This window comes from Branchiostoma belcheri, unplaced genomic scaffold, assembly GCF_001625305.1.
Source record: "Branchiostoma belcheri isolate BF01 breed outbred unplaced genomic scaffold, Haploidv18h27 scaffold4, whole genome shotgun sequence".
Taxonomy (NCBI): Eukaryota; Metazoa; Chordata; class Leptocardii; order Amphioxiformes; family Branchiostomatidae; genus Branchiostoma; species Branchiostoma belcheri.
In genome coordinates this window covers 7,304,588-7,319,084 of record NW_017804020.1, presented here as the reverse complement: position 1 = coordinate 7,319,084, position 14,497 = coordinate 7,304,588, and the positions used below count along the sequence as shown (strand labels likewise).

Genomic DNA, 14,497 nt, shown 5'->3' with positions numbered 1-14,497 from the left:
AATACCGTAGGGTCCCTAAAGGATAGGTATGTCTGGACCTATCCTGATTTCCATTGATGCCACCCTCTAGTTCTGGGATCAAATGTCTGCATGCCTGGGTGATGAGGGACTGCATCATAGGCCATGTTGATTTGATTATATGGATGACATCCACACGCACATGAATTTTCTTCCATTTAAAAAAAAAGGTTTTGATAATCAAAGCCAGGATATGTAATGTAACGTTATGTATGTTTCACCATATTGTAAATCGTACAAAGCAGCTTCAAAATATTATGCTGCAAGTAAAATAAGTTGGAAAAAATATTGGAAGATGATATTAATATCGTAGAATGCCAAAATCAATTCCTACTAAGGAAAATGAGAAAAAGAAATTAGAATGAAGCGTTTATTATTCACCATACCATGCTCTATGTGTTTTTTTTTTGTTTTTGTTTGAATGTTCAACCCTCATAGACCCCTGACTTTTTTTTCCCTGTACTGGCATGCATGTAGCTACTTCCGCAATCGTTGTGCTTTGCTGCAGTGTGATGCGTTGCACGAGAAATGCCCCAAATTGTACCTACATGACACAAATGTTGTACAAATGTATACAGTGTGCTATGTGGATGGTATTGTATGTGCAACCCAACAATTGCTGGGTGCCGCAGGCCAAGGGTTTTTAAGATTGATAAGCATACCCAAGCATATGCATGATTGTGCAAGACACAATGATGTACAGGTAAAAAAAACTGATGTCAAAATGGAAACATGATTGCAAATAATGTACAATTGTCACTTATGTACATGTACATGTATGGTAACATCATGTCTTGTAAAGCACAGAAACTTTGCATATTGGGGTACACCAGACCTATTTCAACATGTTACAGTCTGGTCTTACACAACTTGTACTTACATGTACAAAACTGGTATGTTACGCCTAAAAACGGCAGTTTACCGGTTATGCAAAACAAACAAAGATTCATGCGACACATCCCCAGAGTGATCATTTGTGGTCATTTGCTAAAAAGACACACCACATAAACTTTGTAAATTAGTACATACTCTTCGTAGGTTATGAGACAATCATATGTTGATATGGATGATTTTCTTTCATCATCAGGAGTTTGAGAAATCCAGAGAGACCGACTGAAATTGTGCAGTTTGCAGAGGTGGACAGACCCAGGTCGACCCCTAACCCCCGACCTCTGCTCCCTACACCTTACTTCTACAGTGTCACCACCAAGCCTAAGGCACGGTCCTCGCTGGGGCCCAGGAAACTCGGACAGCCAGGTGAGTATGTGTTGTCTATGGTAAGAGAATGTTTGGATCAAAATTATTGAACCTTAGACCACACCAATTCAATTTGTTGGTTCTCGGATTTTTTCAGAAAATATGTGAAGCGACGGCGAAGAAATGAAAAATAAAAACAGGTCTAGGCATCCTATTATAGCCCCAAATGCTACAATAGGAGCCATGAAGTCAACACAAAAGGCTGGGTTAATATTTAAACAATGAATTTTGAACTTTTAATCAAACCACTGCATTGATAGATGGAAAAACTTTCCTCAACCATGGGGGCAAAATATGAGCATAATTATTTGGAGTTGATTCAGAACCAGAATCTTTTTTTTTTGCAAATCAGAAAAAAATGAAGAGGCAAATTCGAGAGCCCACAAACTGCATACCTGCACTGGTCGGAGTAACCTTGAAAATTACCTGCACCTGCACTCAGAATTTAGTTTATATGAAGGATATAGATCATACTTTAAACTGTTCAGAAACTATTGCCATCATTCCTTTTATACTTTTATACTTTATAGGTGGTAAGAGTCAATGCAGCAAATAAAACTCCATATACACCTGAATTTGTATGTAGTACATGGACCGGTGCAGGTTATGTGCAGGTAGACATCAGAAATATGCATGCACAGCTCCAATTTTACCTGGCAGACACTAACCTACATACATGTATGCAGGTGGTATTTCAAGCCCTGTTGTTATTTTAAGACCAGCCATGATTTGCGTTTGTTGCTGTTATTTAATCCTCTGAAACTATCATGTCTTCATAAAAATACCGTGAGACTGTCTTTAAAGGGGACTACTCCACCTCCACTATGTAAGAATAAAATCAAATAATGTTTGTAAAATTGCATCAAAGATTACTATACTCCAGTAAAAAAAAAACAGACCATTTATAATTCCAGAGTATTTACTAGCAGACCAATGATGATGGTAATGCAGAATCTGATATTCTTATTAAGTATCTATAAGCATGGGGTGATTGCTAAAAAGTTGCAGGCCAATTTTGTGCCAAAATACATTATGTAGAATTAAGAATTAAGTTGCTAATGCTGGAAATCCATGAACACCTACTTTCATGCACACACTATAGACAATCATGATTTTGAATTGTAAGTAAGTTTCAATGGGATCATTGACAGACGGAAAACAAGGCCAATATTTTACCTAGTTGCTAAGGCTTTAAATTCATTTGACAATTAAAAGGATAATGAAATTTTTCATAATTCCTTGCTCAACATATTCCTCTGCAGCATTAACAGATGAATCTTACATGTTGTGTTTTCTGTATCTAAAACTAGTAAAAGTATCATCATTTTGTGATCATGTTTTAGCCCCCCAGATATAAGAAACTGTTATATTATGTCTATAATGCAGAGGAGAAAAGATCCATGATCCCTGTGTTCTTGGGACCAGAGACTTTCAGACAGTACTCAGGTTGGTGAAGGTTAACCACCATCTGCAAAGATCTCCTTCATTAATGCATGCAAGATGGACTTAGCAAATCAGATCATTAACCATGTTAGACAAACGTTAAACTTTAGTCTTGATTAACACTCATTAGATTTATTATTATTATTAACAATTTTGCTATTCTTACAAAATATTTTTTTAGTGTTCAGAATAATGTATGTTGTGCGAGTAGCACTTTTTAGATGGTTGATAGTCCCTTGAGTACTAGTCCTATTATTGTCATGCTATTCTATGTACTACATGTAGTACAGTGTAGTCTTTGCCACCTTGGCTCAGCCTTAAAGTACTTGTGACACCAATGACTCCAGAACGAAATATTTTACGAAGAGAAGATTGAATAATTCAGAAGCATTTTTCATATGGGCTTGTGTCTCTGTCAGCACAATAAAAATTTAAAATCAAATTTGAAGGTTTAGTTGGATTATTTAGTTTGGGCCCACCTAGCAGCTTGTTCTGGACATTTTTCTTACAGTGAGTGTATTTTTGTGTTACTGGTGTTGTACCTTCCTGTTTTTTTATGTTATTGGTGTCGTACCTTCCTGTGTTTTTGTGTAATTTGTGTCACAAGCACTTTAAATCATAATAGCTTGAGGCAGCAATGTCAGAACGTAATATTATGCGGCTGCACATTGCAAGCAATAATTAAAATGAAATGATTAGCAAAAACTGAACTGAGTCATGTTACTAATTTAATCATTTCATTTTTGATTATTAGTAATGCAGCAGCATCAGTAATTATGGCTTCTGTTTATCTTGGAGCTTGTCAAGACATTATAGCTTTCCAATCAGATCTGCTTAATTTGCCAAGATGTTTGGTTTCACAGGAATTAGTTCCAGTGGCTACGTACATATAGAATACAACACGGGGTATTCAGTATCGCCCGAGGTATCGGCCCGACTGTGGGTCGGATCACCCGACGGCCGCAGGCTGGAGGGCGATCCGACTCGCGGGAGGGCCGGGGCCGAGGGCGATGCGGAATACACCGTGTTGTATTTTATTTATGTCATACCCACCCAAGAAAACACTCCTTTCAATGCAAGATGAGCCAAAAGTTGGTGCCACTAAACCCTAAACTGCAACAACATCAATTCCAACGTCCGGATTCTGTATTCAAATTTTTGAAAGGAGCACACGCGGTTAGGGCAAAACGCGTTCGAATCGTTTTATGGAAGCCAGGGAAGCGTTCAATAACGGGTTCCGGACCGGGCCGTACCGTAAAGTAGGGCCCGGTCCGGAACCCGTTATCGAACGTTATCGCGGCCCGGGTATGATATAAATAGCACATATCACACTGCTTGGCTTAATAGGGAAATAGCCCAAAGTACAGAAAAATACACAAGCCATGACGGGTATTTTGCTGTATTTTGCTATTTCTGGTACTATACTTTGCCAACTTTAATCAGAGACTATGTGACATCATTTTGCTTTGTATTAAGCCCCAGTCACATACAAGATACAGGTTAACATTTTTTATTGGAACAAGTAGATAAAAAGACATATAACAAAAGTTTTATCATTAAATTTAGTATCCTGTTGCCTTTTATTTTTAATTGATTATCATTCTTTCAAGAATCAAACCATTTTTTAAAATTGCATCCATTTCTTACAAGACGTACAAGGTACAGCAATATTATCATGGTAAAAAAATAATACATGACTGTATTGTATATATAACAGCCTCCAGTTTAATTCCAGACTAATTCAATATCTCAGCAACCTTACATGGAAATGGGCTAATATCGTAAACTATAACTAAAAGTAATAGAAGAAGAAATATGTACTAGACTTAGCAGCTATCGAGGGTTAACTTGGAGATTAATCCAATTTTGTAAAATTCTGCATAGAATTCTGGCTCTACTTCCCAGAATTCTCCAGAATTCTGGCTGCAGTTCCAGAGTTCTGGAGAATTCTCCAGAATTGAGTTAATCCCCAAGGGGTCCTCGATGGCTGCTACATATTTCTTACATCATTTTTATCTATAATTTACGATATTAGCCCATCTAGATGTACGGTTGCTGAGATATGGGAATTAGTCCGGAATTAATCTGGAAGTCCAGAATTAAACTGAAGGCTGTTACATATATTAATAGGTATATTGTATGCTGTATGTGATGAGTGGGGCTTAAATTTTTTATAAGAACTTTTCTGAAGCAGAAGCTGATTGAAAGTTTTGTGTTTTCCCCCTGGTGACGGCATATTTGTATTTGACCTCCCCATGCAGCATCCTCCTCGCCTCCTCATGACAATCCGGGGACCCTCCAGGGTACCAACAAGTGGATCCCAGGTCTGCCTGGCTCTGGGCTGCCTGGACCTGCACCGGGAAGTGCCAACGGTACAGGCACCAGCTTCCTGCACAGGCACATGGGCAGGAGGGGCTCAGGGGGCATCCTGGACGGCAGGAAGGTACAGCTGCCTCACCTCACATGTGCATGCTTATCAGGATTTTATACACTCCGTCCAATTGGCAATAGATAAATTCATCAAGAAAGGTAACATTTGCACTGTCTGCTACAGCACCAGTTACCATGGTGATAGAGGTCTGGTCCAGGTCATTGACTTTTATTTGTTTGGAGAAGAAGAAGAACAGGAAGAAACTGAGCAAAAATGATATCATAATGTTTTTCTTCAAATTGTTGACAGATAACTCGACAACTTCGTAGATATAGAAACAATTTTTAAATTATGTTTTGTGTGTTTTGTGGTCTTTTAAATTATATTTTCGTACCCTGGTATCTTCTATTATGTTGTAATTTTAAAATCAAGTCCCACCTTAGCCTGATGAATACTTAGCCTTAGGTCCATTTGCAATAAGTCTTTTTTATAATATCTGTATTTATATAACATACATCATGCACATGTTCATGCACTTGTAGGGAGAGACTTGATCTTGAAAATCAGGGCTAAAATTCAAATCAAAAATTAATGAAGAAGAAGAGAGAAGAAATTGTGTGGTGCAGTTTAATTGTTAACCGTCAGGACTTTCCTAAGTACCTTTTAAGGACAAGATTTCTAGTATCATACATGTACCACTATCATAAATTCTGTTACAGATGACAAACCAGTTATGATTTAAGACTAGTAATCATGATTCAACTACAATGTATGATACATAATACAATTGTGTATGTGTGTTTAGGATCATATACATTTTGTAGAGTGACTACACAATATACATGACGTGAATGAGTTTCAATCTTATCATGCATACATGAGTGAAGAGCTTCATCTTTCCACAGACAAACACTCCAGTGAGTCAACTTCTAGAGGGACCAGAACCACAGCTGGACCCAGGTTAGTGTTCAGCAGAAAGTAGAAATAAGGCCACACCAATTTAATTTGTTGGTTCTCAGATTTTTTCGGAAAAAAATATGAAGCAACAGTCTGAGAGTGAAAAAAAATAAAAAGAAAAACTGGTCTAGGCATCTTATTATAGCCCCAAATGCTTTGATAGGAGCCATGAAGTCAACACAAAAGGCTGGGTTAAAATTGAAACCATGAATTTTGAACTTCAAATCAAACCACTGCATTGATAGAAGGAAAAACTGTAACATCTAGGAAGAAAAGGACTTTCCTCAATTGTTTGGGGCAAATAAATATGAGCTTTTTTGGGTTGATTCAGAACCAGAATCTTTTTTTTTTGTAAATCAGAAAAAAAGGAAGAGGCGAATCCGAAAACCAACAAATTAAATTGGTGTGACCTAAACAGGAAAAAAAAAAGTATTTCCAACTGAAGTATACAAACTCTTCTTAACAGGCCACTATTTAAAGTATTTCAATATTTTGTACATAGCAGAGGTTGATAAATATGTGGTAAGCATTAATTGGTCCCTCAGCAAGAGTGTAGTCCAATTATACATAATCATACTTGCCTATAATTATCTTTAATTGTATGTAATTGTAGGTAATGATTTTCCATTGAATCATACATAACCTTTCCACCATTATACATAATTTTACGTATTTTGAAAATGACAGCCTGTGAGGACCTTACGGCCACAGCAAGTAATTTTTATGGATGACATCAGCATGTGCATTGATTTTCGCCTGATTTTGGGAAAAAAAGAAGAAATTTTGTTGCCCTCTGACAGTGGTTAACATGCCGGATATGTCTGTTGCCATACCGGAAGGTGAATGGCAGATAACTATGAAGACAGGAGACAAGAGAAGACTCTGATTCAACGTTTTGTTTTTTACTTTGATGCAGTGATATGTGATACTGGCTGTGTATTATGTGATTGTGATGTTCTCACTGAATCAAAACCATTTGTACAATTATTGAGTCAAAATTTGAGAATGAAGGAACCTTGTTTCTTCGGCCCGCCTTGTTTTTTTTTGCCGGCTCGCATTAGATTTGGAGTCTGCGGAGGATGTCATCCATAAAATTTACTTGCTGTGGCCTAAGGGTTTAAATTCCTTTCATGTTCCAACCCTGACAGCAGCTATAAACGAGAGTGGCGCTGCCATGACAGAAGATGTGGTCGTCTCCCTCCCCTCGGTCATTCCCGAGGGGACCAGTGAACCCTCAGAAGCAGCCGCACAGGGAAATGGAAAAGAAGAGTCTAAGGACACCGCGCCTTGTGAAACAGACACTGGGAAACAAACCACCGACCAGGTGGGGGAGAACACAAACTCAGGAGAAAGTGTGCCAAATGGTGACGCGAAACCTGAACGGGAGATCCCCATCCATGACAACTGGGAATGTGCAGCCGACAATCAGGGCCAGGGGGACTGTGGAATGAATGAAGAAGAGAATGAAAAAGAGGATGACAGCACTCCTGGCCTTAACGTTGTCATAGACATTCACGTGGAGAAGGCACCGGAAGAAGCAAGACAATCTGGTGAGTCAATTCTCTTCATTACTTTCTCTTCATTCTCTTCAATATTCTGCAGCCTTCAAGCATTCTAAGGTTTCAATTCCTTTTAACTTTTTGGTGTTTTTTATTTTTTATATACAAAACCAGCCCCAGACACAATTAAGACAATACAATGTACATTTATTGAATGGTGTGTGGTGGTCAAAACTACTTTACATTCTTCAAAGTTACATCAGTGAAGTCAGCAGAGAACTTAGGTATCGAAAATGTTGCAGCAACGTGCTAGAAACAGATTTTTGAAACATCAAAATTTTTGGATGAACTGATTCAGAAAGACATTGAATCTATACACTGTCAGGTAAAACCTGTCTGGTGCAGGTAATTTTTGCATTTTGCCTGCACCAGTGTACAGATATGCAAAAAAAGTATTTCAAGCACTGAAATGCCCCTTTTAAATGCACATTTTAAATCACAAGAACAGATTTTTTTTATATGAAGCTTATTGGTGGAAGCCTCCTGCTTTATCTATTATTATTTCTTGCTCTGCTTGTTGATTTAGCTAACTCTTCTTCCTTTCCGTGGGTGACCAAAACAGCCGACGACACCCCACCCCACATGGATCCTGGTTTTTCTGCAACCCAAATGGTAACAGTTAGACCGGCTACATTGCATGGAACTGCCACAGCTGCACGTTATCTTGAATGTTGGTACATTTTCACCAGTCTCAGGAAAAAATGTATTCTTTTACAGTGAATAGAAGCAAAGAAAACATGTCTTTAAATTCAAAGCTAATGCAACATTGTCTACATCATAAATGTCTTCTTATAGCTCTGAAATTTGAGTTGCTACTCAAACAATCTTTAGATCAAAGACAATTTTTGCCACGATATGGACTGGAATGAGAGGTATACAGTGTACCAACCTTCAATTAAAGCACCCTTAAATTGCAGAACCTGCCGTACTAACTGCATGCTGATCTGTGAATTCAAAATTGCACCAATTTTCAGCAATCACACGTAACTACACGTAATGACTGATTCAGCATGCATGCAATCAGCATGTCAACTAACTGGTACCATACAGGCACGTTACAGCACGATTATCACTGAATCTTTTAACAATGCCAGATGCACCTCATGATCATGCATGTACAAGGTTACATGTATCTTCCATAGAATTTGCAACCAACAGTCTTAAGTATTATTCAACATTTACTGTGACAGACATATATCTTAGGTGAGTAAGTACCAGGTACAGTCAAAGTGGCTCTGAAAACACTGGCTGTTAAAGAAAAGCAATTATTGGTTGGTATGGTTGGTTGGCCAGATGATACCTTTATATAAGGCCATGTTGATTTGATTATATGGATGTCATCCTCTGGGAACCCCAAAACTGATGCAAATAAAAAAGTTTGGCAAAAAAAAAGAAGATACATGCTCATTATGAAGGCTGAGCAAATGACTAAACAATATATACAGAGTATGGTATGACAAATAATTTTCATTTCTTAATTAACATTTTCTTGTTTTCCTTTGGAATTGATTTTGGCATTCTACAGCATTAGCATTGTTTTTCTTTTCTTTGCAAATTACAGCATGTATTATCTCATTTTGTAGCGGCTTTGTACAATTTATACCATAATCGAAATCTTTTTTATTTTTTTGAAACGGACAAAAATTCATATAATCAAACCAACATGGCCTATGGTCATACCTCAGTGGCAACAAAAAAATACCTGGCTTATGCCATGCGGCAACAATATATTTTATTGGATTGTAAAAGCTACATGTCACTAAGGTGAAAGTTGTACTCCTAACTAATAAGCTGACAACAGAAATTGCCCGCTGAAGGGAGGTTTGCATGTTCACAATGTATGACTGCATTACTCTCATCTGCCGAATAAACATACCCCTCGGAATAAACGTACCCCCCGGACAAATCTTCAAAATCTAATAAACATACCCCTCGGAATAAACGTACCCCCCGGAAAATTACCAAAATAGACAGTCTCTTCTACTAAAATGTGCCCTTACTAATAATATGCACAAATCTTTATTTGCAAGTAGGAATTTAAATGGACAACAAAGAGAGCATTTCTAGTGCAAATGTGCACATGTTGTTGGGAAATACAATAACATACTGTGACCTGGAATAAAAGTACCCCCGGGAAAATCAGGGGTTTTTTATGCCTCTCCCGAAAATCTTCGTTATTGAAGTTGACCAGAAATTTACAATATGCTGAACATATGCTCTATACAAATTGTAATACTAGTATGTAAAAGCCACTGGCAAAATAATTGAAAGTTATCTATAAATATTTTTTATTCAAATATAATTATTTCTCAAATCTCCATTTATGCATTGCACACTTCCCTTTATTTAATTTAAATTTATACACTTTCATAAAAAGTAATGATCAATGCTACATCATAATCATACATGTAGATCAAACAAATGGCAACATTGTAACACACAACCCCCTCAGTCAAGGGTCTTACGTTACATTTGCCCTGCCTTTGATCTGCCCACTGTGAGGTATGCAAATGAGTAGGGGCAGGGCTTCAAGTTTGGAAGGCTGTTCTTAGAATGCTGAGTCCATTTTTTGCAGGGGGTAACATTTTCTTCAAAATATTTCTTTGTAATAGTTGATACGTTAGAATGCAATCATACTCCTGTTTGTCCTCTTTAACATAGTGATTAGCTTTGTTAAAATGTAACTTGTATATGCATATTTTTGACAAAGAGTTTTATCTATAATTGTAAATAATTGTTTCCCCCTACTCGAACTGGGCTCTCCCCCTCGTGGGAAACTTCTTGTTTGTTTCAGAATGGATATTTTTCCTGCGCTAGATTTTCATGTCTGTGGTAGGATTTTCGACCTTTTGAGAGTATTACAGTTTGTAATTGCTAGAATTCTTTGTTATGTGGAATTATTTTAACATATTCCTTAGAAAAAAATAATTTTGAGTGAGCTGTGTGTGCGAGGTACGTGAAAAATGTTGCGATTTCTGCCGATTGTTTTTTTGCTATAACAGTTATTAAACATAGTTATATTATAACGTCCGTCATAGCTCATATTTCCGACACAATACATGTTCCTAAATATGATTTACATCTAAAAGGGAGGTAATATGTTGTTACAAATATCCTGATTTTGAAAATTTTTAGTAAACGTGCCGTCCAAAATAGAACGTACCGGGTGGAACCTGAGAGGCCATCCTGGCGACTGGCCACAAATTATGCTCAATGCGGCGAAAACAGGCCCAAAAATGACAAGTTCCCCGCTACAATACGCGTTTATAAACGTCTTCAAGTCGAAGATTTGTCTTTTTTTTTCATGCGTACTCAAAAAAAAATTACTGATTTTCCAAAAATTAATAAACGTACCGTGCAAAATAAGACGTACCGGGTGGACGTTCGGGCCAAAAAAAAATAAACGTACCGGTACGTTTATTCGGCAGATGAGAGTAGGTTCAAGTAGGAAATTAACTGGAGGCACATATGGAGGTGAATGTAAAAGGCTACTTGGAAAAGGATGAGAAGCTGAAAGATGTACAATGTACATGTACTTTGAAACATCTCATGTCCAATGGCTACTAAACAAAATTACTGGCTTCTCACTAGAACCATTGAAGACGTGATTACCACTCTCTAATCACCTATCTTGAAGGCATCCAATGCAATTACATAGATAGGGCAGCAAAGCTGGATTTTTAAAGTCAATTTTCTGGAAACTCTTATAATGTAGTAAGTTGAATCAGTCCTACCCCATATCATACTGATTTCATTACATTCCCTCATCCAGAATACTTCTTGTTTTGCTGCCCTGAAATTGCATTAGATGCCTTTGATCAGAGATACATGTGGTAGTACAGACTAGACAAGTACTAAATTTAATGTAACTATTAGGCTTAAAAAACAACAACACCAATTTACTGTCTGTGTTCTTGAGTTTGTTAACTCTAAAAAAATGCACATGCACCAACATGTCTCCTACCATTTTACAGCTGATAAATCCAAATGACAACTCCCTTATTTCCTCCCTAATGTCTTCTTTAATAGGTTTTCCATTTATCAAAGAGTTACAAATTTATTGTTTGAAAGGTTAACCAGCCAGGCTCCAGTCTATGGGAGCCTTTGTGTCATCTCTTCTTTGTTTGCTTTGTTTTCTTTACTCATTTGCACAGTCATACCAAACAACAGTGAGGAAAGAAAAATATTTTAGAAAAGTGCAGGAGGATGGGAGAATCCAACAGGCTTATACGATGCCCTTCTCCATTGAACTTACAAATATTAATCATAGTACATTGTAAAAATGTGATGAATGTATAAGATGATGCGTAGTCTAGTGGTTAGCAACCCTGCCTCTGGACTAAGAGGTTGGGAGTTTGAATCCCGGCTGTAACATTGCTCACCCGACATGCACGCTACTGGTAAGGGTCGCAGTCCTTGGGACAGGACATTAAACTATGGTGCACTGTTCATTGTGCTTGTCAAAAAGAGCTAGGGGAATTTCCCTGGTACAATGAACCTGTAAATACTGTACATATAGCGTCCATCTTCTCTGTTACGACCAGTGGGAGATTAGCTCTTCAGTGAGCTAAAACTGGCTCTAGATCACTTTTTTACTTTCCCCGTTTTCAGGCGGAGGCGGCTCGTAGACGTGCAGAACTGGCTCAGCTATTGGCTGAACACGCTCAGCTGGTACATACCATCAACCTGGCAGAGGGGAGTGTGGCTAACAGATGAGGCTTCTGTGTGAACATTTTATACTGGAGAGGAGCTGAGGATGAAATACTGTTACAGTAGCTGGTCTTGTTTTCTCCTTAAAGTTGCATTATGTAACATTATGACGATACAAAAAAAATGACAATCACAATTCTCTCTTAATACAATTTGAGTTGAAACAGCCCTATTGCATTGCAAGTAAGTGTCATTCAGGTAGTGGAGGTGCCAAAATATTACACCATACAAGTGTGTTCAAAAGCTGAAAACACAGCTGCAGGCCTCAAAATTAACTTTTCTTACTATTGTCCCAGCACTGTCCCAAAAATACATTTCAATTGTCCCAACCTATTTTTTGGGTATGACTTCAACTTGAAGGCAATTTTATTTTGCTTATGTTCACTCCCAGGCGTACTATAATAATTGCAGTGTAGGCACAGGAAATTCAGGGGGACTTTTCCGGATCCAAAAACTAGGATGTGTGCCTGATAAACAAAAGGAGGGCTGAAATTCTGATGTTGCTTATTTTTCTATTGTCCAAAAAATGTCCCATAGTGTCTTTTTAGTTGTCTTAGCCTAAATTCTAGTGGTCAGTGGCCACTGGACCACCTTTAATTTCAAGCCCTGCAGCTGTCACAGCTGATGTCTGTTTACATTCTGGTAGTTTGTGGTGGTGCCTCATGTGGGCTGTTTTATTCCCAACCATAAATGTCAGAAATGTGAAATAATACCACAAATGTTTGGAAAAGTGGAAGCAAATGACAATCACATTAAGATTTTTTTTCAGTTGAATCAATTTTTGGTGCAGAATGTTACATAATGCATCTTTCATGTAGTTGGTCTTGTTTTCTGTTTAAATAGCCATAGCACCTCAGCATGCCCTTTTCTGGAATTCATAATCATAATCAGTGAATTTTGCAGCCTTTTTATTCATTGTTGCCATAAAAAAATATGCGAATATCATTCATTATTCAACAGGCAGATGTGTTTGCAGAACAGTTCACCTAAGGCCACACCAATTTAATTTGTTGGTTCACAGATTTGTCCACTTCATTTTTGTTCTGATTTGCCAAAAAAAGCAACATTTCAGGCTCTGGATCAACTCCAAAATGCTCATATTTTGGCCCCAACAGTTGAAGGAAGTCCCTTCTCTTCAGAGTTGTTACAGTTTTTACATGTATCTAACACATGTAACAAACCAGGCTGGTATGTTGACTTCACGGCTCCTATCATAGCATTTAGGGCTATCATAGTATGCCTATGCCTGTTTTCATTATTTTTTTTTGCTCTGTCTCTTCATATTTTTTCTGAAAAAGTCAGAGAACCAACAAATCAAATGGATGTGGTTGAAATAATGTTGCTAAGTAACACACTTTTTGCAATGGCTCCACCCCTGAAAATGTTAATTAGGTATTCATGCTTCAGCATACCAAGTCTCATGCTTTTATCACAAACTCAGCAATTCTACCCATATTTTGCACCGATCGCCTAGACTAAAAATGTGTTGCTAGAATCCCCCATGTAGACCCTTTTTGGAGCTTTCTATTGTTCACTGACTGCACTACTGCACATGTACAAAACAATTATGAGGAAAAGGGGAATTGGCATCTTGAAAGGAGCAGATTATTATGCATTGTATGCAGCAGTTTGAAAAATATGTTGACTGTATGCATATCCTGGTGACATGTTGTGTTTTTTGGGCTGAGCTGAGGTGATCAACCTGGTACAAAATGGTCCAAATTGGAATTGTCAAATTTGGAATTGGAAAAGTTCAAACAAGGACCAAACAAGCCAAATTATTTCTTCTGCAAGATGAAGAAAAATTACGCAAATGCCTGAGTTTTGTCTCATTTTGGGACTGACTGAAAGGAAATTTGAAATTAAATCAATCACCATTCACAGTGCTAATGCCACCAATACCTTACAGTTCTGGATGAGATCCAACCATAATAAAAAAGGGTTAATGGCCTGCCCTGAGGTGTACATGTATATAGTGGTTTAAACTGGCCTTATGACACCATATACGTACACCCAGCATCCAAGAACCAAGAAATTTGGTGCGGCCTAAAATATTGGCTGTAACATTTATCTGTGGTTGAGAAAGAACGGTACTGTGCTTCATGATAAATTAAAACAAAATTGTTTTTTTTTTAATCATCTGAATGTTGATTTACTGGTGACTTGTAGTGTATGTTCAGTT

The 14,497-nt window shown here is 37.6% G+C and overlaps 1 protein-coding gene across 4 annotated transcripts in view; it reads left to right on the top strand.

Annotated features, from left to right (window-relative positions):
- LOC109477104 overlaps nucleotides 1-13,381 on the top strand; it is a 26,646-nt gene extending 13,265 nt beyond the window's left edge. Inside the window, exons 8-14 of one of the 4 annotated variants that reach the window (XM_019778158.1) lie at nucleotides 1,106-1,275; nucleotides 2,662-2,721; nucleotides 4,980-5,161; nucleotides 5,995-6,049; nucleotides 7,198-7,596; nucleotides 8,168-8,217; nucleotides 12,217-13,381. In XM_019778158.1, the coding sequence (XP_019633717.1) occupies nucleotides 1,106-1,275; nucleotides 2,662-2,721; nucleotides 4,980-5,161; nucleotides 5,995-6,049; nucleotides 7,198-7,596; nucleotides 8,168-8,217; nucleotides 12,217-12,321 (1,021 nt within the window). In that variant the 3' untranslated portion in view covers nucleotides 12,322-13,381. Of the gene's footprint in view, nucleotides 1-1,105; nucleotides 1,276-2,661; nucleotides 2,722-4,979; nucleotides 5,162-5,994; nucleotides 6,050-7,194; nucleotides 7,597-8,167; nucleotides 8,218-12,216 lie in introns of all 4 variants that reach the window. The other 3 variants (XM_019778157.1, XM_019778159.1, XM_019778160.1) reach the window with 3 other exon arrangements.
- Nucleotides 13,382-14,497: the final 1,116 nt, after the last annotated feature.